Source organism: Elgaria multicarinata, chromosome 16 (genome assembly GCF_023053635.1).
Source record: "Elgaria multicarinata webbii isolate HBS135686 ecotype San Diego chromosome 16, rElgMul1.1.pri, whole genome shotgun sequence".
Taxonomy (NCBI): domain Eukaryota; kingdom Metazoa; phylum Chordata; class Lepidosauria; order Squamata; family Anguidae; genus Elgaria; species Elgaria multicarinata.
In genome coordinates this window covers 17,156,106-17,184,023 of record NC_086186.1, presented here as the reverse complement: position 1 = coordinate 17,184,023, position 27,918 = coordinate 17,156,106, and the positions used below count along the sequence as shown (strand labels likewise).

The window sequence follows — 27,918 nt, the reverse complement described above, 5'->3', positions numbered from 1 at the left end:
GTTGTTCTTCAGAGGTTCCCTTGATTTTATGATACCAAACACCTATGTAATATTGCTCAGTTTACTGTGATCTATCACTCCCAATATTTAACACGTCTTTCCTAAATTCCAGCTAATGGTTCAGTCCAAGCAATACGTAAGTGTTGTACCAGCCCACAACTTTAAGCAACGAATCGCTCTCACTGGAAACTCACGCAAGTATTAATTAGCATCTCAGGGTTATTTATCTAATAACTACAAAATTATAAAAGAATGCAGTGTAGAAAAGTCTTATTGTTTCAGCTTTCTTAGTAGGAGATAAATTGAACAAGACTTCCTTTAGCTTCATGTGTTTATCTCCATTAGAGAAGTCAACATGGCATATAATTTATGTGCCATAAATTTATTCTCCACACTTAGGGCAGAAAGGATAATTGCATAAGGAATTTCTTCCACATGGCCACTCACACACTCTGGTAGCAAAAGAAAAAGGGGGAAGGTCTGTCTTCTACAGCAATGAGGTTACATCAGAAAATCACAAGATGATGGATTCTTGTAGGGTCTCCACTCTCTCTCTCTCTCTCTCTCGAGCCAAAACAAACTGTAACATCAGAAGACTCACTTTTACACAAAGGATTTGTTTATTCCCTTTACCAACTAAAGATGCAGGGAATTTATCTAAACTGACAGGGTTCTTATACACTACTTGAGATGAAAACAGACCCAAAACCCCTTCACACTTTACCCGGTAATTGCATTTGCTGCGGTTTCATCAACGTTTCCCCCAGCAAACGTGTAAAATGCGGAGGGGGAGACGCACGTTTTTAAACATGCAATGGACACCTGCTGGGGACCTGTGGCCAATCAGAGTTCCCTGATGGTGGCAGCAAGCATGGCGGAACTCCAGGGCCTCTAAAAAGGGTTTCAAGAGGTAAACTAAGAGTAAGTCAACAACTCTTGGCAAAAGAGGAGCCTGTCAGTTTAGACAGCAATGTGTTTCCAATTGCCTCTTCCTAAATCTCACTGAAACTAGGCTTTCTCCACACAGCGGTGTTTCACCAAACAATGGCACAATCAACAGCTGGCCAGAGATAAGAGCTTTTACCCGACTGAACACTTACCTAGAAGGGATCTACACAAGCGCTTATAACGTTTTTTTAACCACTGTAAATGTTATATTTCCTGGCGGTTTTAAACATCATGGGGCACACTTACAGAATACAGTGATACTTACCTTTCTCTTTCCCATTAGTCATTCATTGAAGCAGGACACACTGAATCTTGTTTCGCTGTAGCTAGGAGTTTCTGTTTGTCCATCATTACACAGATCCGCCCACTTCCTGTTGTACTGACCTCACCCGCCCTCCCTACCTCGGTCAATGAAGTTTGGCTTGACAAAAAACAGGACTGATCGATCAGTCAGCTGTCCTCCGATTGGCTACACATTGAGGTTAGAAATTTAAGAGACGTAGCGATAACAACAAAAGGGGGCACATAAGACATCATGTAACGATTTTAAAACGTAACAAGCTAGAATTTATTTCGAAAGAAAGGAGAAAACAACGGAGATACAATGTTACAAGACAAGCGTCATGTGACCCAAGCAGTTATGGTAACCCTTCATTAACGTTATTTTGGATAAGTGTAGATCCCTTCCTACTCTTCTGTCTAAGACCTATTCCTCTAATTTATTTATTTATTTATTACATTTCTATACTGCCCAATAGCCGGGGCTCTCTGGGCGATTCACAAAAATTAAAACCATTCAAAGTATAAAACAACAGTATAAAACCATAATATAAAATACAATATAAAATAATGATTCCACTATTCCCTTTAAAACAGTCAAATGTGATTAGGTTACATCACTCTTTTGATGAGACTACATTATTATTATTTATTTATTATAATTATTTATTTATATAGCACCATCAGTGTACATGGTGCTGTACAGAGTAAAACAGTAAATAGCAAGACCCTGCCGCATAGGCTTACAATCTAATAAAGTCATAGTAAAACAATAAGGAGGGGAAGAGAATGCAAACAGGTACAGGGTAGGGTAAGCAGGCACAGGGTAGGGTAAAACTAACAGTAGAAAGTAACAGTAGAAGTCTGCACAACATCAAGTTTTAAAAGCTTTAGGAAAAAGAAAAGTTTTTAGTTGAGCTTTAAAAGCTGCGGTTGAACTTGTAGTTCTCAAATGTTCTGGAAGAGCGTTCCAGGCGTAAGGGGCAGCAGAAGAGAATGGACGAAGCCGAGCAAGGGAAGTAGATATCAGAAACCGAGATAAAAAGTTGGCAAAATATTATTAATAAATATTGTAATGGAGAAAAGAGAGCAAGAGTGAATAAAAATAATTGGTACCTAAGCCAAAAAAAGGGGGGAATGGGTCTCCCAAACATAAAATTATACTACGTAGCAAATAGATTAAGACATGTTGTAGAAGCAATTATGGGAGTAGGAGATTTATATTGGATGGAAGAAAAAATTATAAGTAAGGTAGAGATGAATCTGGAGAATGTTTTTTTTTAAAGATGGAGGAAGAAAGTGGGTTGGAAGTATAGATAATCCACTCCTGAGGACTCAATGGGAAATTTGGAGTAAATTTAAAGGGAAGCTGCTTCCGAGCAACTCTCCCTTAGCACCGATAATAATGTTAAAGAATTTCCCAGAGGATCTAAAGGGTAGATTATGTAAAATATTAAAAGAGAAAAATAAAATAAAATTAAAGGATTGGGTAAGAGATATTAAAACAAGAGAAGATATGGAAAATTTGTTAAAGGAGAAGAAGCTATCTTGGCTAGAATATGGTCAATTAGAGCAATGGAATAAAAAGTGGATTAAAGATAATAGAATGTGCAGAAAGATGACGAGGTTTGAAGAATTAGTAGTAAGTAAGGAGAAAGGAAAAGGAAGTAGTATAGTTTCAAAAGGATTAATGAGTGAAATATATAAAATATTGTTAGAGAAGGAGTTTAGAGAGAATACAGAGAAAATGATTTGGGAATCAGATTTGAAGATACAAATAGGGCGACAGAGCTGGGAGGGACTATGGAAACAAAGAGTGTTGAGAAGTTTATCAGTAAGAATAAAGGAGAATTATTTTAAAATTTTATGGAGGTGGTACCTAACCCCGGTTAGATTGAATAAGATAAGTGATCAACATTCAGCAAATTGTTGGAGAGGATGTGGGGAAAAAGGAACGTATTTACATATGTGGTGGCAATGCAAATATGTACAAAGATTATGGAAGATGGTGTTTTCAGAAATTGAAGAAATAGTGGGAATGAAAATAGAACAAACACCAAAAATAGCATTGCTGTCACTATTTGAAGATATAAAGTGTGGAAAAGGAACTATAGAGCTGATATCGAGTTTGTTGGTTGCAGCACGATTGATGATAGCTAGGAACTGGAAGATCCAAGGGGAATATTCTATTGAGGAATGGTATAAAGTAGTATGGGACATAGCCATTAATGATAAACTGACATGTAATATTAAGTGGAGAAAAGGCGTAACTAAAATAAATGAGTTCGAAGGAATCTGGAAACAGTTCCTAGTGTTCGTGTTTACTAAGGGAAGTGGGAAACCACCAGCAGAAGAAATGATTAGATTTTGGACTCAAGAATGATCCCGAGGTGGGGGGTGCACATTTATGTTAAGAATGAAGATGTTGTAGTGTGATAAGGCATATGTAATAGTTTTTGATATTTGTACTCAACAATTATTCAATATGTATGCAGCAGATATTTGATGTATTTTTTTTTCTTATTGTGTTAGTTTCAGTTATATTTTGGAAATGTTTATCTATGTTTATATAGTGTTGAAAATGAATAAAAATTATTAAAAAAAAAAAAAAAAGCTGCGGTTGAACTTGTAGTTCTCAAATGTTCTGGAAGAGCGTTCCAGGCGTAAGGGGCAGCAGAAGAGAATGGACGAAGCCGAGCAAGGGAAGTAGAGGCCCTTGGGCAGGCGAGAAACATGGCATCAGAGAAGCGAAGAGCACGAGCGGGGCAATAGTGTGAGATGAGAGAGGAGAGATAGGAAGGAGCTAGACCGTGAAAAGCTTTGAAGGTTCAACATCTAAGGTCCTCCTCCGGGTGCCTACTCCGAGAGAGGCTCAGAGTGTGGAAACGAGGGACAGGGCCTTTTCGGTGGTGACCCCCAGACTGTGGAATGATCTCCTTGACGAGGCTCGCCTGGCACCAACGCTCCTATCTTTCTGGCACCAGGTTAAGACTTTCCTCTTTGCCCAGGCATATGGCAGCACATCTTAATCACCCACATGTTTAGGTTTTTTTAACAGTTTTTAATGCTTTATGTGTGTATGTTCTGTGTTTTAGAATTTTTAATTTTGCATACTCGTTTTTATCTCAATTTTAGAATTTCTGTAAACCGCCCAGAGAGCCCTGGCTATGGGAGCGGTATATAAGTGCAATAAATAAATAAATATAAATAAATAGACTGAATGTCTTCATGATGATAAATGTGAAGTTGTATCCAACGATTGTTCAAAGGAGCTTCTGTGCATCTTGATGGGCACAAACAGGACCCTGGTTTCACACTTTTACACCATACCTAACCTCCATCTTTGCTGGATTCCAAAAGAACACAGATGCCTCTCCCTTTTGAATCAAAAATGATGCACATGGCACACAATTGCTAGACATATAACAAATTGAAAAACTGGGGGGAAAGAATTTTTTTATCATATATTTATATATGCACTTTTTATATTTTTCTATACACAATATCATCACTTAGGCGTGAAGTAACATTCAATGTACTATGATAGAAAAATATGTATGCAACAACTTGTTTAACGTTGATTGAACAGGCTGCGATAGCTGAATAGAGATGTTTTTTATAAACAGAACAAACGATCAAACAACAGACGAAAATGATCAAACAATAGGTGAGACAGGCCTCCGGTTCTTTTAACCTGTTTCGCAAAATGCTTCTTCAGAGTATTTCAACTCTTAGCACCATCACAAAGCTACTTCCGTGGGTGGATGGAGGGATGTTAGAGTTTGTTCCTAAATTCCAAAATGACGTATTTATATCTTCAAGCAAAGGCTCACTTAAAGTCCCGGCCAAAAAATGCAAAGCTTCAGAGGTGGTGAGTTCCTATGCAGAACAATAAGATCTATGTGGATTTGGACACACACACCCCTTGCAAAGTAAAGGTCACTCAACTGGCAGCATTGTTATTTTGGATATAAGGCAATTTTTATGGTAGTGGCAGACTTTGCTTTTATAGCAACTAAATTTTGAGCCAATGTTTTACTCTCTATGAAGAGCTGCAAGTATGTTTTACTGATTATGAACTGTTGTTATTGATGTGTTTTTATTGTTTTATGGGATTGTATTTTTATTGTATTATTTTTGTTTTGTAGCAACCAATAATTGTAACATTCAAATTGTATTTTATTCATGTAATTTGTGGAAGGGAGATGCACATTTTTAAACATGCAGTGGACATGTGCTGGGGACTTGTGGCCATTCAGAGTTCCCTGATGTGCAAACTCAAGTCTTGGAGAATGTGTGTCTGCCTTTATGCATTTGCTGCAGAAAATGCCGGTGCAGGCCACAGCAAAGACAATTGCTGCATGAAGTGCAATGGAGTTTCAGAATGCCTTGCCAGGATATCTCTGTTCAGGAGTGGCTGCAGCTGATGCATTAGCCTCAATGGGTAAAAAGCTACTGCATGTTATGGATGCCGCCTGAGCCTTTAGAAACAGAGCTGGCTTAAACTGCTTTAAAGGAGGGTGCAACCCAATCCAGTACAGGTTGAACACCACCTTCCAGGTCTGCCAAACCACCCACCACAAAATCTCCTTGGGAGCGAACTTCAGTTGATTGGCCCTCGTCCAATCCATTACTGATTCCAGGCACTGATTCAGCACTTCTTCAAATGGGCTCTTAAACAGCTTACGGCATATAGAACTACAATAAGATAATTATATATAATCCAATAGCTAATTCAAGAATAAGAGTAAAAAGAATAGGGATGTGCTCCGCTCCGATTAGGAGCGTAGAAGCAGTAGCGGATTGGCCTGCTCCGCCTTACCCAGAGGCGGAGTAGGAGCGGACCGCGGACCCCCTAGAAGCAAGGCGAAGAGAAGCGACCATTTTTCGGAGCTCCGAGTTCAGTCGGAGCGCTCCGGTCGCCATCTTGAAAACATTTCGCCATAGGATTGCATTGCGGCAAATAATCTCGCATAACTACGTTGTTTTTGAAGCTATCGTTCTGGAAATTCTTGTGCACAGAGAGTCGTGGATGGGGGTCATTTTGAGACCACTCTCACCTCTCTGCGTGCTGTGGTTCACGTGCAATATTTTTTTAAAAATCGGGTCAACCGCGGGGCTCAAACTGCGTTTCGGCTTTTCGCCCATAGGATTGCATTGAGGGAAAGAATCGGGGATAACTGGGGGGGGGTTTAAGCTATCGTTCTGAAAATTCTTGTGCACAGAGAGTCGTGGATGGGGGTCATTTTGAGACCACTCTCAACTTTCTGCGTGCTGTGGTTCACGTGCAATATTTTTTTAAAAATCGGGTCAACCGCAGGGCTCAAACGACGTTTCGGCTTTTCGCCCATAGGATTGCATTGAGGGAAAGAATCGGGGATAACTGGGGGGGGGTTTAAGCTATCGTTCTGAAAATTCTTGTGCACAGAGAGTCGTGGATGGGGGTCATTTTGAGACCACTCTCAACTTTCTGCGTGCTGTGGTTCACGTGCAATATTTTTTTAAAAATCGGGGTTTGGGTTTTTTTTTTTTATTATTATTATTTTTTTGGAAGCGATGACAGGCACATTCAACTCCCAATCCTGATGAGAATTCATCTCCTCAGAAAGCATCCTCCTCCAATCCCAGCGTTGGAGGGGGGACTAAGGCAGACCCACCCTGAGAACTTTCTGTTTTGTGTCTCTTTGTGGGTTGGCGTTCGTGGAGGGAACACTTACTTAGCTAGTGCTCCTGCTTTGGAGATAGATTAATTTAATATAGGTTTAGTTTGGCGCGTGTGTGTGTTTGTTTGCTTCTTTCTGACTTGTAGCTTAGTTTGCCCTGTGTTTTCCCCTTACTTTGATTTAATATAAACTTTATTTTTGAATTTTGGAGTGTGTGGTTGGGTTGGTTGCCCCCCCCTTCCCTGTATTAAAGCCTGACTGTTCTGCTTTTGTGAAAGCTTTCTTTTGAAAGCATACACACACTTTTTGTCCCATTTCCCTACATTTATATTCTTAAACATATTTTATTATATTCTTTCACATAGTCCATTAGTATATATTCTCATACATATTATATTAGTATTCATATTTTGTTCTTCTTATAGTAGTGGTTGGTTCTTTTTCCCCCTCCCCTCTCTTAAATCCTGATTGTGTTTCCTTCTATCTTCTATATACCAAATATACCAAAAAAATTGGATTCTCTTTTTCTTCTCTGTGTAACTTCGACGGAGTGGGCTGCTTTTGTCAAGTTCAACAGGCAGCCACAGATTGAGCATTTTGGGGAAAGCATACGCACACCATTTCCCTATTCTTAAACATATTATTATTATATTCTTTGACATAGTCTTAGTAGTCTATTAGTATACATTCTCATACATATTAGTAGTAGTATTCATATTTTGTTCTTCTTATAGTAGTGGTTGTCCCATTTCTTGTCCCATTTCCCTACATTTATTAGTAATATTCTAAAACATATTATTATATTCTTGTAGATATTCTTAGTAGTATATTCTCATACATATTAGTAGTAGTATATTTTATTGTTCTTGTCCCATTTCCCTACATTTAAACATATTATATTCTTCTTATACATATTCTTAGTAGTACCTTATACATAGTATTAGTAGTATTAATATTTTGTTAGTCATCATGAAAAGAGAAAGCAGGCGTGCTGAAAGCAGCAAGGCTCAGTCTGCCAGCAGGGCTTCCTCTCCTCCTGTGAAACTCAAACGGGCAACTCCTTGGCTGACTGCTCCAAAACAGAAGCAGGACAAGCAGCAGGCAGAGCCACTCTCTTCTGCAACTTGTGCCCGGCGTTCTCTTTTTGAGGGTGGGAATGGGAAAAGTGCCCGTTTGCAAGAGGCACGTGGCAGCAGTGCCATTAGAGGAGGAGGAGTATCCCCAACTCCTTCATTCTCCTTTCAGCCCACGAGCCCGCTGATGGACCTAGACGAGGTCCTCAGCACAGTGGAGGGGGGGGGAGGAGGAGGAGGCGGTGGGCCTCCAGGATGTGGGGGCTGAGGAGGAGCAGCAGCAGGCCGAGGCTCTCTCCCCAGTCTCATCCCACACCCCTGTTTCTGTGGCAACACCAGAGAGCTCAGGCGGGCAATTGGTGGTGTCACCACAGAAACGAAAGACAAGCATCGTGTGGGACCACTTTGAGTTGGGAGCGGATCCCCGCTTTGCTGTCTGTCGCCACTGCAAACTCAGCCTAAGCAGGGGTTCATCGACAGGGCATTATGGAACCAGCAGCATGAAGATGCATCTTCATAGGCAGCACCAGGCGATCTTGCTGGGGAAAGAGGCGGGCAAGGCGACTGGTTCCAGGGGAAAGCCGAAGGCTGCTGCTGGCACTGCCACTCTAAGCTCTCCATCTCCCATCCCCACAAGGGTTAGGCAGGCAACCCTGCAGGACATGGGGTGGGGGAAGTATTGACCCACAAGATGGCGTTTTCCAATGCCCACCCAGGGTGCTACTGTGTTGGGGCATCTGCCGGGACTGACTCCTCCCCAATACTAGATCTATGACATGTCACTCTGCCTGCCCCTCTGCTAGCCTGTCCTCCTCGGTGACCGACTCGCTGGGATGGTTTGCGTTTGCAATGCGTGACTAACTGCAATGCTGGCTTAGAAACCAGCCATCACTTCCTTGTGCCCCCAGAAATGCCCGCAGCCTGCCTGCCTGCCTGCCCGCCTCCCCCGGGGTGCTGCTGTGGTGGGGCATCTGCCAGGACTGACTCCTCGCCTACTCTGCCTGCCTCTCTGCCCGCCTGGTGCCTGGTTTGCTCCCAATCGTCCTCCTCTGTGCCCCTCAAGGCGTAACTGCTGGCTTAGAAAGAAACAACCAGCCATCTTTGCCTCACTTTGCGCCCACTTATGGGTTGGTTTGCTATGCGTTAGTGCTCAAGCCATCCTTGCGGCACTACAATGCATGCTGCCTGCCTGCTTTCCATTGATGGTGCTATATAAATAAATAATAATAATAATAATAATTCTCCCCTTCCCGCCTTGCAGCGATGGTGTATGTGTCTTGCTTTGACTAAGGGGAGAAGTCCTTCCTGCGCTCACTTAGACTTTATCAAATTCAATAATCCCTTTTTCAAATGTGCCAGAAGATTTAGGGTTATCTCGTGGCATGTTGGGATTGCCTTGGAACTGGCCCCATTGAGCTGTCTGCAATTGCAACTTTAAATCCCTGACATACTGGAGTGTTCAAATTTCAAAAGTTCCCCTAACATCAGGGGATGATGGGATTGCCTTGAAACTTGGTGTCCATGGGGACACATGGGTAAGCTGTCATGGGACCAAAGGATAGGTTTCTAACGTGCAAATTGACGTAGTTGTAGAATGGGACTTGATTTGGGGTGAGTTAAAAAGTTTAAGCCGCGCCAAAAATCAGGGGATGATGGGATTTGCTTGCAACTTGGCGTGCATGTGGACACATGGATAAGCTCTCCTGGTGCCGAGTTTGAGGTTTCTAACATGCAAATTGACGGAGCTATCCCAAGGGGTGTGAATGGGGTGCCCGATTTTCATAAATTCCCCAAAAATCAGGGGATGATGGGATTGCCTTGAAACTTGGCGTGCATGTGGACACGTGGATAAGCTATCATGGTGCTGAGTTTGAGGTTTCTAACGTGCAAATTGACGTAGTTGTAGAATGGGACAATTTGGGGTGAGTTAAGCCATGCCAAAAATCAGGGGATGATGGGATTTGCTTGCAACTTGGCGTGCATGTGGACACATGGATAAGCTCTCCTGGTGCCGAGTTTGAGGTTTCTAACATGCAAATTGACGGAGCTATCCCAAGGGGTGTGAATGGGGTGCCCGATTTTCATAAATTCCCCAAAAATCAGGGGATGATGGGATTGCCTTGAAACTTGGCGTGCATGTGGACACGTGGATAAGCTATCATGGTGCTGAGTTTGAGGTTTCTAACGTGCAAATTGACGGAGCTATCTAAAGGGGTGTGAATTAGGGTTATGGGAGGTGCGTTAGAGGGTAGAGCCGCGCCAAAAATCAGGGGATGATGGGATTTGCTTGCAACTTGGCGTGCATGTGGACACATGGATAAGCTGCCCTGGTGCCGAGTTTGAGGTTTGTAACATGCAAATTGACGGAGCTATCCCAAGGGGTGTGAATGGGGTGCCCGATTTTCAAAAATTCGCCAAAAATCAGGGGATGATGGGATTGCCTTGAAACTTGGCGTGTGTGTGTATACGCCCATGAGGTGTCATGGTGCCAAACGTGAGGTTTCTAACTTCAACGGAAAAAAAGTTGTTTACTTTTTTAGCTTTCAATGCAAGCCTATGGGGGGGCAAAAACGGAGCTCCGGATCCGATCCGGAGCTCCGGGCGGAGCGGAGCGGAAGTGGGCGGAGCGGGGGCGGGGCGGAGCGACCCGCTCCGAAAAATGGCGGATCTGCAAGTGAAGCGGAGCGGGGGGTCCGTGCACACCCCTAAAAAAGAACACCCATCAGAGATCTCCAAAATAACTAAAACATAAATCAGAAACGTTGGCATCCCCACCCAGCAAGCCCATAGCTCAGGCTTGATCACTTGCTTTGCATGCAGAAGGTCTCAGGTTCAATCCCCGGCATCTCCAGGTAGAGCAAGTGAATTGCTGCCAGTCAGTGTTGACAATACTGAGCTGGATGGACCAATGCTGTGACTTGGTATAAAGCAGCTTCCAATATTACTAGCCTTCAAACCTATCTAAAAAGGAAGGTCTTTGTTAGATTTCTGAAGCCAAGGAGGGAGCCAACCAGGCAAGCTTCCCTGGGTTGGGAGTTCTGGAAACAGTCTGCCACTGCAGAAAAAGGTCCTATACCAAGCTACTGAGTTTCTGAGAATAAAAGCTACACAAAGAAGAACCTCATTTGCAGGTCTCAAGGGCATGGACAAGAGCATTGTGGGGATGATACCCTGGCCATTGAGGTCTTTAAAAGGTAGCCCAGCACCTTAAAGGTAAGGATTACACAGTCCTATAAAACGCCCAGTGAGAGTCTAGCCACTTCAGCATATAAAGATTCCTTGGGAGGACCAGAGCTGTGCATTTTGCTAAGAACCAAGTCAAGTCTGTAGAAGTGCCCTCTGTAAGCCAAAGAAAAACACATGGCGTACTTCTTGCTGAGGACCAAAGCAGCTGGAACTACACGCCTACAAGGATGAAGCTCATAAGAATATAAGAAGAGCCATGCTGGATCAGACCAAGGGTCCATCTAGTAAAGCATTCTGTTCACACAGCAGTCAACCAGCTGTTGACCAGGAACCCACAAGCAGGACACGAGTGCAACAGCACCCTCCCATCCATGCTCCCCAGCAATTGTTGCATATAGGCTTACTGCCTCGAATACCGGAGGTAGCACATAGCCATCAGGACTAGTAGCCATTGATAGCCATTGATAGTGTTATCTGAGGGGGCGGAGATGAATCCAGCAGGTACTTTTCTCCCAGTGGAGCTCACTTCCAGAGTCAGGGCTTAACTGCAGCAGCCGGGGTGGAGTGGATTGGAGTGAGTGGCAGAGAAGAGTTGTTGAGGAGTAGGGAGGTTTAGGCATTCCCGCTGAAACACCATCTGTCCTCTAAAAGCTAGGCTCCCATATGACCTCCGTTTATATGCTTATAAACGGAGGTCATGTCCATAGTTGTCAAACGCCATCACATATCGTTTGAGCTTTACGTCAAGCTAAATAAAGTACCCGTTTACACTGTAAAACTTGTTAGGGGAAGCACTCCAGCAAGTGGCTAAATTAGAGTTTTGCTTCCCTGACCGCCCCGTCATTCAAAGGCCTTCAAAGCATTCTGATCACCAGAGTGTACTCTGCTCACAAGTGGTTAACAGTAACTCAGCCAACTGGGAAGCCCAAACAACAGTTAAGAAAGCACACCCTCTATTTTGAACCAAGGTCATCAGCTTTGATTTATTCCATATCTGCCTATGACACAAGATTGACTTTGTAAGAGCAAGCAATATTTCCTGGCCTTCCTCCTCCACCAACACTACCGCAAATCAAAAACACATTGCAGCTGATTAAAGAACTAATCTCCTCTATTCATTTGTTCATATAGTTTTAACATTTTTGCCATAACGTAAAGCGAATAAGCAGCTTTATTCTGTTTTTGTTTTTATTTTTACAGAGCTTTAGGAGACAGGAATAAGATTATTATTATTATTTTTAAAAAAACTACTCGCAATTATATTTATACAGTTCAGGATATGATCCCTGCAAAAACTGCAGAATTGAAAGAAAGCACAGACACTGTTCCCATCCTTTGACCAGAGGTCTAACCACTTCTAGGTTGTGTTTATATGTTGTTTTGTATTGTTACAATCTGTTGCAAGCTTTCTTGAGGGTCTTTTGGTCAAACCCTACATGGTTTGGCTCTAGGCTACCTGCGGGATCGCCTTCTCCCATACAATCCGCCCCACACACTCAGGTCCTCTGGGAAGAATCCACTTCAGCTAGCAAAAACTAGATTAACAACTGTTACCCAGAGGACCTTCTCTTCCGCTGCTCCCAGACTGTGGAATGGCCTGCCGGAGGAGATTCGTCAACTTGACAGTCTTTTAGAATTCAAAAAAGCAATAAAGACTGATCTATTCTGGCAGGCCTATCCAGTGAAATTTTAGAACGTTTTCAGGATGTTTTAATCATGTATGGTATGTTTTAATCCATTTTAATGTGTATTTTATATCATGTTTTCATACTATTTGTTTTATACTTTGAATTGTTTTAGTTTTTGTGAACCGCCCAGGGAGCTTTGGCTGTTGGGCGGTATAAAATGAAAATAATAATAATAATAAATAATAAATAATAATAATAATAATAATAATAATAATAATAAGGCAGGATATAAAACATCAAAATAAATAAATATTAAAAGTAATGGGATGTAAGGGCAGAGGGAAACCATGTAACTTTGGCTGGATCATGTCCATAGTTGTTATTTTAGCCCACAAAATGAAAGATATGCACAGGCAGCCTTTACTATTACGTAAAATGCATAGAGCTGATCATTCTTAGTACTCATTGTATTTAAGATTACAGCCTTTAGATGTAATCTGAAGGTTTAGGGGGCTGGAATTGAGAAGAGTATGCACTTCTCCCAGCTCCTGATGAGTCCTTAGCTTCATGCAGCATACGCCCTCCACATGGTCCTCCTGGTAGGAGGGGAGGCCCACGGGTGGGCAACTGGGGTGGTGCTCACACAGCCTCAGCCATTGTTGGAAAGAGAAGCACTCCTCCAGTACAGCTGCGTCCCTGCTGCCCACATTATTATTATTTATTTCATTGCTATACCACCCAATAGCAGAGGCTCTCTGAGCGATTCACAACAATGTGCAAATAAATAAATATAAATAAATAATTTTTGTGAACCGCCCAAAAAGCTCCGGCTATTGGGCGGTATAGAAATGTAATAAATAAATAAATAAATAAATAAATAAATAAATAAGACATTATAATCCTTAGAATACAACACTATAATAAAACAAGGTTTAATCTTTTTCAAGGTACAACCTTTAAAACAAGGGAGAGGGCCTTTTCAATGGTGGCCCCCCAATTATAGAATGATCTCCCCGACGAGGCTCGCCTGGCACCAACATTGTTATCTTTTCAGCACCAGGTTAAGACCTTTCTCTTCTCCCAGGCATTTAACATCATTTAACAACATGAGCTGAGTTTGTTTGTAACGGACCACAGAATAGCTGTTTTTATAAGGATACTGTTGTTTTTATGCTTTTTATGTTTTTAAACTTTGTATATTTGTTTTTAACGTTTACTGTTTTTAACTTTTGCAAACCGCCCAGAGAGCTTCGGCTATGGGGCGATATAGAAATACAATAAATAAATAAATAAATAAATAGGTAGAAATAATTTCAACACTCAATTCGAAGAGCAGACCTGTTCAAAACAGCTGACGTAAGTGCCCCACCATAAGCCATTAAATTTATTTATTTATTTATTTATTTACATTGATATACCGCCCCACAGCTGAAGCTCTCTGGGTGGTTTACAACAGTAAACATTAAAAGTATACAATTTTTTTAAAAAAAAACATAAAAACAGTATAAAAACAACAGTATCCATTTAAAAACAACAGTTCTGGGGTCCATTAAAAACAAACTTAACGTTGTTAAATGCTGTTAAAATGCCTGGGAGAAGAGAAAAGTCTTGACATGGCACCTAAAAGATGATAGAGTTGGCACCAGGCGGGCTTCAGTGGGAAGTTCATTCCATAGTTGGAGGGCCACCACTGAGAAGGACCTCAGATCAGAGATAACAGTAGACATTCCACCAAAGAGGATTCTTCCAGGGGACAGGGGCCCCTTTGAGAACACAAGGAGACTCCATGGACCGATAGACTATAAAACGACTCCACGTACTCTCAAACTATAAAAATGCAACTGCCCCAAAGTTGTATATCGATTTGCCAAAAAAATGCAATGATAGTTACTCTCCAACCCTATGGCTCAAGCTGCAACAATGACATTAAGGAATTCTCCCACTTGGTAAATATTTAGAGTCCACTTAATATGCTCCTGTCCTTGAACTCCTCCATCCCTGCAAAGCAACGGGAAGTTTTCTAATTAAAAATGGAAGGATGTAGAGTTCAGGGCAGGGCTGACTGCCTTTGTAAATCTCATTCTAAGCCCTCAACAAGAGAGCTTTGACTGGGGATTGAAGGCAAGAGCCCATACATGACTATAAAGGCATTGTTCCAAACCAATATCCATACTCCCGTACACAGAGGTTAACTTATGTTTTATTTTCCCCCAGCGATCATTTTGATCGGTGTTGGATAACATCAAGTCCATGCTGAAAAGCCATGGGATGTTAATGGGAAGGTTTGCAAAAATCAAGGGAACACAGCACGCTTATAAGTGCTGTTCTAAATTCTAGCTTGTAAGTAGCCACTTCCTTGGACATCTGTTCTAAGTGACCAAGGAGAAAACCTCCCACCACCACCACCAACATTTTTAGGAAATCAAATTGCCATAAATTAGTAATTTAAGCAAAGTATAAACAAGGCTAGTTCATTTTCTTTTAAGGCTGTGGGCTAAGAGCACCTGTGGACTTCTTTGTAAAACTGTTCTAACTAGCGCTGCACACATAAACTCATATAAAAGATATATCATTTACCCCCACCTTTCTGTTCCACAATTGGGACCTCCAAGGCAGCTAACAAATAAAGAATAATAAAATCAATGCCACAACTAGCAAAACATACAGACAAAATAAAGGAACGAAATTCGGCTATCAGCCATTCCAAAAGCTCAACACTTGTTATGTGAACGCTGAGAGGGATTCATGCCCTGCTGGTGGGCTTCCATAGGCATCCAGTTGGCCACTGTAGGAATAGAATGCTAGACTAGACAGGTCTTTCATCTGGTCCAGCATGGCTTTACTTATGTTCTTCAGGAGGGGACAAAATGAACCTCATAAAGTAAAGACGTTTGTAGTCTGGTCACCATGTTCAGTTGCTACAAACGGTAGGCTGTTGCTAGACCTACCTGAAAGTCTGGTCAGGAGGAGGGGCGAGCCAGCGCTGCAGCTAGTGCAGGCTGTCGCCCCAGTCTACACGTCAGACACGACGGGCTACAGGAAAGCCCCGTCGCATCCACCTTTTTTTGTGTGTCTTAAAGGGCCAGGTGCGCAGGAGCGCACCAGCGACCAAGGTAAGTTTTTTTTAAAAAAAGGGTTCCCCGCTCCCCCTTCCCCCCATCTCTCCCCAGCTGCGATCTCTCCCCCCAATATCTCTCCCCGACTGCGATCTCCCCCCCAATCTCCCCACCCTGGCTCTGATGGGCCCAGTGCTCCTGCGGACCGATGTGTCCCGTGCACGGCTTCTCCCGGCTACGCGGGAGTAAGCCACGTAGCTGGGAAAAGCCGTGGAACAGGCTAGACCTTTCACGGTCCTGGGCTCAGCCTGGGACTGTGGAAATTCTGGGCTACAAGCGGAGACCGTTACCCTGGTCCAAGGGAGGATTGACTCCTGCCTGACCCGGGGATCCCCTGTGCGTTATCTGGATGCACAGGGGTGAGCCCCAGTGTCAGCCCGGGCTAACCTGTGGTCTAGCAATGCCCTAGTCCACATTTCTACCAGCTGTACTTCTGACAGTGGTTGGACATGAAGCATCAGGAGCAAAGTGGCTTAAAGATGAGAAGCAGAATTTAACATTTAATAGAGAAAATCAGTCGAAGCCAACAAAGTTCACAAAACTAAGCAAGGGGACATGGTCAAAGCCCTGCAAACTTTAAGTAAGACAACTGGAACGAGAGAAAGGCCCACTAGAAGTGCTTTAAAAACACAATGAGAAAAGATAAAATAAGAACACAAGCCACTGTTAATTATGTTAGGAGAAAGAAAGGGATAAATAGTAGAAATATTAAGAAGATGGAAAATGGCAAGTTTTGGCAAGATTATGATCGCGAGAGGAAGAGGGATTAGAGACACCATCAAGTTTATAAGAAACTGGGGAAGAATGAGAAGATATATGGAAAGAATAAGAATGTGGGTTTGCAGTTGGCACTAAATTTGAGATGAGTCATCCAAGATGTGATAGCAAAGAAGCAAGCACATACCGTATTTCTTCAATTCTAAGACGCACTTTTTTCCCCATATAAACATCTTTAAAAACGGGGTGCATCTTAGAATCGCAGGCGTGTCTTAGGGTGTTTTTTTCTGTTGGTGGTACTGAAATTAGTGTGCATCTTACAATCGATGGTGTCTTACAATCGAAGAAATACAGTATTAGTCAGAAAGAAAGAGGATGGTGTATGAACAAAGAGTTAAATGTCAACACAGAAGTGTCAAGAAAAAATGAGAATAGAATAGAACATTTTATTTGCATCAGCCACAATCTATTGCACATATATATATAAGAGTAAGAGAGAACCATAAAAGGAGTAGAAGTCACTACAGAGAATCTCAAGGGACATCAACGAGAAAGAGAGCAAACTGAAAAGAAAAAGCATTCTAATAAACCCTGACGAAATAATTAGACAGATATGAAGAGAACTGATGAGGAGCAATGTCTGAGAAACTCAGAAACAGAGAAAGAAGAAAGAAATCAGCAGTATCAGGGATTGAAGACAGAGCAGAGTAAAGGTCTTTAAATTTAGCAAAAAGGACATCATTGAAAGAAAGGTGAGTTTGAAAGAAAGGTGTGGATGAAAGTCAAATTGAACAGCATCAAGAAGAGAAAGAATAAACACGATATTCAGGGCTCTTAGAAAAGAAAAAGGAAGAAGATAAGTTAGGGAATGTATTTTCATAAAGAGGAGAATCAATTTAAGTAGAGGAGAAACCATGGAGTGCTCAAAAGGCAAAAACACGAAAAGCAGAAGAAAAAAGTAAAAGATGTAATGGGATGAACTGAGGAACAATGGAACCCAGGAAATGAGAAGGAATAAGATCCAGGAGACTGAAAGTAGTCTTGGAAGTAAGAATGAGAAGAGTTTAATCTTAAAAGGGAATTGGGGGGGGGGCTAAGAAAAGATTGCAGGAGGTGCAAATACAGGCAGAGGAAGGGAAAGGAAGATGAAGGAGAAGAAGTAGACAAGAAAGAGAAGAGAGTCAATGTTATTAGCGAAAAAGCTGAACAACGTCTTAGGGAGAAAGAGAGAATGGCGAGAATGAGGAAGAGAACCAAAAACAGAGAAAATACAACACTGGCTGGATGAAGAAGACCAAGATCACTTCCAGACAGAGCGCTCCTAGTGCTAACAGTCAGGAAGTTTTGTACAGCTGTTCAATGTTTTCCAGCCCAAATATGTGAGGACTATAAAATTTCTTAGCAGCAGATAAAGCAGCAGCAAAAGTAGTGACTATAAATCAAATGAGGAATGAGTCTTGCACCATGCAATACAATTTTGATGCAATATACTAAGAAAAACCAGTGGGGAGGGATCCTGAAGAAGCTATACCCCTTGACCATTAAGCAAGTCTCCGCTATACTGACCCAGACAGATGATTAGTGCAGTCATTTGCCAAGAAGCGTATTGCCCGTTGCAGTGGGGGGGGGTGCAGGGAGTGGCATGGGGACAACAGGGAGCAGGGAGCCGTTCAGGTTCTAGGTACAGGGCATTTCTCCACCATACAAGTCCCTTTCACATACGATGGAGGAGTTTCACTGCCAGATATGTGTTCCCAGTCAAATAATTTCCAGTACCTTGGACTGAGCCGTGTGTGTGTTACGCAAACAGAATCACCACCCCATCGTTCAGAGCTTAAAAAGTGAAACCACTTGTGGCTTGTCACCTAGCTATGGTGCTGTTTCCCTTCAAAGCCAAGATTATATCTTTCTTCTAGGTCAGCCTCCAGATGCATTGGACTACAATGGCCACTATCCCCACTGCTAGTGGCCATGCTGGCTGGGGGATGATAGGAGTTGTAAGTCCAGCCCCAGGTTGGAGAAAGTTGTTCTAGATTTAGTAGATCTTGGAGGGGGAGATACAGAGAAGCTCTGTACAGGTCTTACTCAACAAACTCCCTCACTGGTGTCCTTCTTGGTGGTCTGTCATCTGGAATGATTTTATTACTTGGAAGCAGTACTTTGAGCCTCAGGAAAACAAGAGCATTTACGTTTTCCAATACTACTAATATCTGGGAAAATAGCTATTTTCTTGAAGTAGCTGAAAGGGCAGAGGCAAAAAATTAAAGGATGATGAAGAAAAGCAGTAAACGAAAGAGAATTGGGTATCTCTTAATGCGCAAGAGGAATATAGCATTACCATGATGGGCTCGTAATGATTTGACACAAAGTGTAGATCTGGCCCTAGGAGAGGCATTTTAACCTTGCAGAATGGGGGAAGAGGACTGCACAAAATCTCCAACCACCTGATGAGGAAAATGGGTGGGGAAAGACCCATTGGGCATCCCTGGAGGGCCTGATTGGGACCACAGCAGGACTTAGAATCATAGAATAGCAGAGTTGGAAGGGGCCTACAAGGCCATCGAGTCCAACCCCCTGCTCAATGCAGGAATCCACTCTAAAGCATCCCTGACAGACGGTTGTCCAGCTGCCTCTTGAATGTCTCTAGTGTGGGAGAGCCCACAACCTCCCTAGGGAACTGATTCCATTGTCATACTGCTCTAACAGTCAGGAAGTTTTTCCTGATGTCCAGCTGGAATCTGGCTTCCTTTAACTTGAGCCCGTTATTCCGTGTCCTGCACTCTGGGAGGATCGAGAAAAGATCCTGGCCCTCCTCTATGCGTGACAACCTTTTAAGTATTTGAAGAGTGCTCTCATGTCTCCCCTCAATCTTCTCTTCTCCAGGCTAAACATGCCCAGTTGTTTCAGTCTCTCTTCATAGGGCTTTGTTTCTAGACCCCTGATCATCCTGGTTGCCCTCCTCTGAACACACTTGATTTGGTCTCCTGGCCTGATGTAAACAGTGGGCCTGTACAGACAACACACTAAGCCATGGCTAGGCCACTAACTCATTTGCAGCAAGTGGTTAGTGAGCATGTTATGTAGCCGTGGTTATGTAGCCATCACGGTTAGGAATGATTCACATGACATGCTAATTCATGGTTCATGCAACACGCTAAGCCATAATGTTTAGCTCAAAATGTTTAACTACCATGGCTTAGTGTCGTCTGAACTGGGTCTAATGGTTCACACACCAAGGCAAGCCAGAATGGTTAGCTCAAAATGCTTAACCATCATAGTTTAACATGTCGTCTGAACAGGGCCAATATGCACAGTAACTAAGTAGAGATTGAAGTCAGTTCTTCTTGGTATAAGTCCCACACCAACCAATACAGTAGACCAGGGTTTAATAGTACTACTACAATTAAACAGACCCTGTAGAGATGCTGTCTTGGCAAACCACTGTTACTTTTCTTCCAGTTATCTGATAATATATGTGTGTGTGGAACTGAAACCTTTCCATCTGCACGTATTTGCTTAATACCTACAAGAACTGCACATAAAGGCTTTTATACAGTGTTGCTTAAAAATATAAGCACGCTCGTGCCAGACCAATGCAGAACATAATGAACTATGAGTGGTGAACATGAATCCATATGCAACACTGCAACAGCAGAACAGAGGACAAGTTGTTCCCATTTATATTTTACTGGTCTCCCATTTCAAACTAACAGTAAGTCTTTTTAAGATAGCAAATGGTTTTTTCAAAGATGTGTAAGCAGCAGCATTATTTTAAACAAGGTTACATACCAGCTCTGGAACGAATAGATGCCGTCCTCCCTTCTCCTATCCTCAAGCAAAATTACTGTCTTGGAAAATTTATTTAAACTTGTAGAATAAAGGAAGTAAATGTTGAGTGGGAAAGAGGTCAAGACAGAACTGGGCATTTGGGGGTAAACCACGCCATACATGGCAGCCAAGTGTAACATTCGCTTGAAGGTCCCTTCTTCATTGCAAACCATGTTCATTTCTTTTATCTTAGGGCCTTGCTAGACCTTCCTGCAAATCCGTGCGGGAGGAGGAGCCAGCCCACGCTAAAAGTAGCGCGGGCCGTCGCCCCTGTCTACACATAAGATGCGACGGGCTGCAGGAAGGACCCATTGCATCCGCCATTTTTTTTAATTTAAAGGGGCCATGTGCGCAGGAGCGCACCAACGATAAAGGTAGGTGTTTTTTTTTAAAAGGGTTCCCCGATCCCCCCTGCCCCCGATTCCCCCCCCACGATCTCTGATTACCCCCCACCCGCCCGCGATCTCTGATCCCCATCTCCCCCTGGTCCCATTTCCCCCATCTCCCCACCCTGCCTTGATGGACGCAGCGCTCCCATGGAGCGCTGTGCACTGCTTTTCCTGGCTACTCGTGAGTAAATGCGGTAGCCGGGAAAAGCAGTAGAACAAGCTACATGCCCGCAGTCTCGGGCTCAGCCCAAGACCGCAGGACATACCGGGTCAGAAGCGGTGCCGGTTATTCCGGGCCAAGGAAGAGTTACCCCGCCTGAGCATGGGATCCCCTGTGCATCATCTGGATGCACAGGGGCCGGGACTCGTACCGGGCTACCCCGTCTTCTAGCAAGGCTCATATTCTTTGATAATCTGAGGCACCAGGCTTATTGCATTCCCCCTAACAGATCAGGCTTGGGGGTGCTCTTGGACCCAGAACTGTCACTCGAGGCACAGGTGGATTCAATGGCATCGAGCACCTTTTATAAGCTTAGGCTGACAGACATAACCTAGCTACAGTTACCCATGCTCTGATAACCTCTTATCTGGATTACTCCAAATGTGTTCTATCTGGAGTTGCCTTCGAAAATGGTCCAGAAACTTCAGCTGGTCCAAAACAGGGCAACAAATCTATTAACAGAGACTGGCCAACATGATCATATTATGCCAGTCTGCATTGGCTAGCACTCCCTTTCCAGGCCTGATTCAAAGTGCTTGTATTAACATTCAAAGTCCTAAAAGGCTTGGGTCCATTTTATCTGAAGGATCGTCTCCTCTCACATGTACCTGCCCAGACCCTAAGATCACCTTCAATGGTCCTTCTCTGGTAGCCCCTGCCAAGGGTGGTGAGGCAGGTGGCTACCAGGAAGAGGGCCTTTTCTGCTGTGGCACCCCGGCTGTGGAAGAAGCCTCCCAGAGAGGTTCACCTGGCTTATGCTCTTTCTGGTGGCAGGTGAAGACCTTTTTATTTCCCCAGACATTTTAGTCTTTAACTCTGCTGTTTTAAATCTGCTATTGCATTCTAAATCTCTGCATTACTGCTTGGTTTATTCTGTTTTTTACTTCATTTTATACTGAGGAAGGCGTGCAATCATGCTTTATCTAGGATGCCAAAAGACATCCATGCACCATGCCTTTCCTAAGATGCAGGGGAGCAGTGGTCTAGCACTTCACTCAAATGCTGCCTTTGCAGTTTGTAAAAAAGTGGAATTTAAAGGCTTTGGTTTCACCCCAGCTTTAAATAAAGGAAATGGGAACTCTTTCCATCATGTTAACAGGTATCAGTGGCCAAGGAATCAGGCCCTTCATCTTCTTTCGTCACTAACATATGCCCTGCGTTCTCCAAAACACATCTGAGTAAGTCAGGCTTTATTTCCTTGTCATCCTAATATTGCTCCGTTCCGTTAAAGCTCTTTTGATCAAAAAGCAATCACTTTCCCTTTTAACAACTTTGTCATAAACGGGGCCCATTTCACAGCTGTGTTTTACTGCTTGATAAGTTATTACTTTCCCAGGTGTTTAGATCAGGGTACATCTCCTCCAAATCAGAACCCACCCCACCCACCGGAGTAACCAAAGCACAAAATACTTTGCTTTTATATCTCAACAGCTTCCCAGAAAGCACGAATAATAATTTGAAGATGCTCAGAGAACTTAACCGCCCCTTTTGTCCTGTCACTCTCTACCTGTGCCGATTCTAAAGAAAATATTAGAAGTAGGGTTTCACTGGAATAGTGTTAAAAAGTAAAGTAAGGGTTACTTTTTCAGAGAGAGGGAATTACCCACTAGGTTCATGACGGAGCTTTATTTTTAACCAGAGCAATTCTAATTTTGCTATTTTTGTTCCAGTCTTTTAACAATAGGATGACCCTATGAAAAGGAGGACAGGGCTCCTGTATCTTTAACAGTTGAATAGAAAAGGGAATTTCAGCAGGTGTCATTTGTACGCATGTCACACCTGGTGAAATTTCCTCTTCATCACAACAGTTAAAGCTGCAGGAGCTATACTGCAACTATACTGTGACCAGATTCAAAAGAGGGCAGGGCACCTGCAGCTTTAACTGTTGTGATGAAGAGGAAGTTTCCCCAGGTTCTCCATATATACAAATGATACCTGCTGAAATTTCCTTTTCAATACAACTGTTAAAGATACAGGAGCCCTGTCCTCCATAACAAATACTTTCTGTTTCTATTGTCAGGTTGAAAAAAATACGGCTTCAGGTGATCGGGGTGGAGAGGGTAGAAATATTTCCAATCACTTCTTATTTAGCACCATCCGTGTGCTAGGTTCTTAGCCACCTTCAGACAGTTCAATGTCATTGTTGTTTCTTGCTGTTGCTGCTTTGGCTTCATTCCCCAACCCAACCCAGTTTACGGATTCCATCTCCTCTCCTGGACTGTTCTCATGGGTGCTCTCAGCCCATCAGATATCATGCAATGAATGTAGCGGTCATGACGTTATGCTGCAGCCAATCAAATTTGGCAACAGTGTGATATAGCTGATGGCCAACAAGTCAATGGAGTGTAAAGGAAACACTTCCTGAATTAGTCACATGGATGGCACCAGCCAATCAAGGACCACACAGTGGAAGCGTTGGCATCACCGCATTATCCAGATAGCCAGATTTGGCTACATGATGGAGCTGCTGAGGGCAAATCAATACAACTGATAGAGTGTGTGCAAGGAAGGCCAGTGCAAATGAATAGTGAACATTGCCCCCTCCCCAAAATACGGAAAGATTAAAGTGTTTTGTTTGGTTTTTATACTGTAGAATGCTCCCAACGAAAGGGGAGTGTTTCACCGCAGCCCTAATTAGAAGTTAGGCGGCCTGTTTCTGCCCTAGGTGGCTTAATCCCTTCCAGACAAACACACACACACACCATGTATGCTGTGAAGGGTGGTCCCCTGACAATAGAATTTCCAGTTACCTGGAGCCAGGATGGTGTGTGACTAGAGGCGGGTGGGTGAGTGAGAAAGATACCTTCCCCTTGCACATTTGCACAGATTTTTGGCCTATAAATCTCTGCATTATTCACATTGCCCTAGCAGTATACTAGAAGCATCCGTGACTGCAATTCTCATCGTTTTGATCTGGAGTTCAATGAGTTTCTGGGACACATTGTGTTATGTGTAAATTTCCACAGCAGGCCACACACTTCCTAGATTTACTTTAGATCTTTTGCCAAGATTAACAGGGTCTCTTTTATGTTGCTTTCTTTGCCATTATATCTCTATTCCACATTTAGTGAAATGTATCTATGGCTTCTGGAGTACGCATTGCTGGTCTAATTATACAAAACATGGTTTGTTATTTTCCAGACTCCCTGCTTCAGCCATTTCTACCCTCTCTTTACAATTTACTTCAACAGGCTCAAAATAACCCAGAACTGTGAAACAATAATATGCGAATTTCTACTTTTCATGGCTACATTCGTCCAGCATTAATGGATTATATTCAAGAATATTTCTATTGAGAAAGCTTTTGTTTATTTGTTTGTTTGTCAAAGGGTGTATGAGAAATTCATTTCGGTCCATTTTTTATCAGGATTGACCCTGTTCACATCTTTCAGACCAAACACGGACTTGGGCATACATTTCCGAACTTGCAACGTGATTCGCCAAGAAAACAAAAATGCATTCGACAGCATACATGCATTTGAAAAATGTGCATGAAACAGATTTGTACATTTGGAGAATGCACACCCATACGCCTTAATCAATGAGAGAAGAATCCGTTCATTTCAAAGATGCACACAACGGAGGGGAAATGTTCAAAAATAGGGCTGTGCGTCGTTTTTGGTCCGAACCCTGAATCCAAGCTGGGTCAGGCCAATTTGGCCCGCTTTGGCCTGAATCAGGACCAGATTAGCCTGAGGTAGTCTGAAGCAGGTGGGCAGTCCCATGGTGAGCCCCTGCCCCTGCCTCCCCCATGGGAGTTACCTGAGCTGCCCATCCTTGATGAGAGACTCCATTTTCAACAAAAATGGGGACTCTGACATTTAAGTCTAAGGTCTCAAACTATGGCCTGGTTCAGACAACACACTAAACCATGCTGCTTAACCACAAAATGGTTAATGGAATGCATTAAGGTCAATGCATTTCATTAACCATTTTGTGGTTAAGCAGCATGATTTAGCGTGTTATCTGAACCAGGTCTATGGCAGCTGTAAAGGGCCATTTCTGCCCAGGAACCTGCAAAGGCTTTGAGTGTCCGGATCCGAAGTGGGTTGGCCTGGGCCTGAAGCACCCTGAGTTGAACCAGGGCCAATTTGGAACCTCCAAATCAGCCACTGAAGTGAATCAGGTCTGTGTCCATGTAGAGCCCTACACAAAAATATGCATGGATTTTCATATCAAAAAAGAGAAACAAGGTTCACGATCTGATACAGACTTGCATGAGCTTGAAGTTGGAATTTGGAGAACTTTGCAAGCCAATTTGCGCAACCCTACTTTGTTCTGGCATTTTGGTGCCAGAAGCAGAGAAATCCAAAAAGTACTAGGGGCGCTTGAAAATACAATTCAGTTTACATTTGGAAGTGAGCCAACATGATTGGCACCTCCTAAACAATTGTGTAGATTGGAACACAGTTATCTTTCCATTTCACATTTCTCCAAATGTTGCAATGCAGCTCTTAGCAGAAAAAATGTACCAAAATACATATAAAAATGAGAATTTTGCAAAAAAAAATGCATATAAAACTTGGGGAGAGCAAGTGTGGTATAGTGGTTAAAGTGTTGGACTGGGATCTGGGAGATTTGTGTATCACTAAACAAACCATTTAGCAGTATCTGAACAAGCTTAGGTCTAGCATGTATTTTGATAGGGTTCCAATTTTGATTTCCAGTTCTTTGCTAACAAGTAAGAAGGGTGTCACAACACATGAGGGTAAGGCTGGACAAAGCTGTCAATGTTGGTTTCTTTCAGTTTCTCATTTCCCCAATCAAGTTCAGTTCATCCTGAATGTTGAGAGAATTTTGTTTTAAGTTCACATGAAAATTTATGCACATTTCGCAGCACATTTCACCTAATCAAAAGTATTTTTGTACACAATCTATTTTTAACTTTTTTATTAATATGCACATTTTGTGTGCCCTTTTTCACTAATTTACTCTGTGTGTGTGTGTGTGTGTGTGTGTGTTGTTACTGGTGTTCTCAATTGCAACATTTGGAGAAGTGCAAATTTCCAAGGATAACTACATTTCGGTTTGCACATTGGTTCAAATTGCAAAATTAGGAAAGTTCACAGTAAATGCAAACCTACATCATTGGTTTTGCGGAAAGACTCATTCCAGGACCACCAAACCTAGGTTTGAGTTTGGTATTGTAACTGCTGCCTGGCTGTTTTGTACTATTCTTGCACTTTTATAGATTTAACTTTTTGTAAAATTGCTCCTACTTCCTTTTTGGGGTGTAGAGAATGAAATTCACAAGTGTGGGAGATTTTTTTACAGTAAAAATAAACTTAATTCATCACTGCTCCCTTTAGATAATGGACTGCATTGTGATCACCGATGTCCCAGTATCTCCCTGAAAAGATGAAAGGAACACCATCATCTTCATATTCGGCAGACAAACCTGATCATCGTAGCGGTAGGTGAGGAACTGTTCTCCCGCTGTGTCTTCCAAGAAACTTCCTTGCGGAGAAAGTGCAAACTCAGGCAAGAAGTAGGCACCTTGGGACTGCTCAGCTCTTGTCTGTAAAAGATTAAATGGGATCATGTTACAACTACTGAAGAAAGAGAATATTCGGAAGCATGAGCACATACCTGTATGTTCCATTATAGCATATGACAAGGAAAAGGCATTACTCAGTACAGAGCCAGCATCAAAGGTAGGCTTGGTTGGGCACTCACTGAAGCCCCTCACCCTAACGGGGGCCCAGAGTCTCCCTGACAGGCTCCTCCTTTCAACACTGCAACCTATTTATTCACCCGCCTCTCACTCTGGCCCAGGTTTCTCAGTAACATAACTGTATCCCATTAAGAGCCCAATATGGAATGCGATGATTTTTAAATTGCTTGCATTTCCTATCATTAAACCACATTTACAACGTCCAAGACACATTACAGAGCACTGCAGCATTATTACAAACTATGCTAATGTTTAAAGCAGAAAAGTAGAGCGTTGAAAAAGAACACAGAACTTTGCCGACTTCAAGATGAGAAAAGTTATCTGTTACTGGGCAAAGCAGCGGCTTTTTCACTGTCAGTGCAAGCAATCCACATCCCATTGAAGCCAATGTGGCAGAACTCCCACTAGTTTTAATAGCATTGGACTGCACTCTGTTGCAGCAATCTGGATTCAGGCCAGAAGTATGGAAAATTTCAACCCAAGAGGTTAACTGTTAGAATGGAAAGAGTTTTGCAATCTTTACTGGCCTGAATATTAAGCACCCAATAAAATTTGGGAAGAGGGACAGAGAGAGAGAGCAAAGATTGAAATTTACAATAATAGCAGCCTACTGAATACTACTAAGAGTGAAATATCATTCAAGGCAAGCATCAACAAACATTCATTTGTACTCTTATTTTATCCAAACACAGACTTTCCTTTTGATTCACAGTATGTTTTTCTCTGTGTGGAACTGCCACAATTCTCAATAAGAATTTGAAATCGCTATGAATGCTTTTCCTTGAAAAACGCATGCATTAACATTTACCATATTGGTCATACGATAGCATGGCACCAATTAGACAGTCGATTCAATGCAGAAATGTGAAAATCTAAGATGCTTTTGCATTCATGAGAATGATTACATGACATCCCAAGGCTGTTGTTGAAGATCTCATTTAAGATAACCGAATTACATCAATATCCTGTTATCACAAATCAGAAGCATTTATAAAGCACCTGTTAAGATATTTTAGCCCATTTGAAAGTGGTTCTAAGGCTGGAAACAGACCTTGTGCGTTATTTATTTCTATTAGTTTGTTTGTATCTGTGACACTCCTCAATATAAATATTTCCAGGAAGGCTCAGACAATAAAGCTAGTTCAAAACCATATAAAACAACAACAAGAGAGTTTGTTTGTTTTTTAAGAAAATAAA

The 27,918-nt window shown here is 42.5% G+C and overlaps 1 protein-coding gene across 1 annotated transcript in view; it reads right to left on the bottom strand.

The window, feature by feature from the left end:
• The window catches only part of ADAMTSL3 (ADAMTS like 3), a 268,514-nt gene that overhangs the window by 184,227 nt on the left and 56,369 nt on the right, over positions 1-27,918 (bottom strand). Inside the window, exon 3 of the mRNA XM_063142573.1 lies at positions 26,446-26,565. Within this exon, the coding sequence (XP_062998643.1) occupies positions 26,446-26,565 (120 nt within the window). The remainder of the gene's footprint in view (positions 1-26,445; positions 26,566-27,918) is intronic.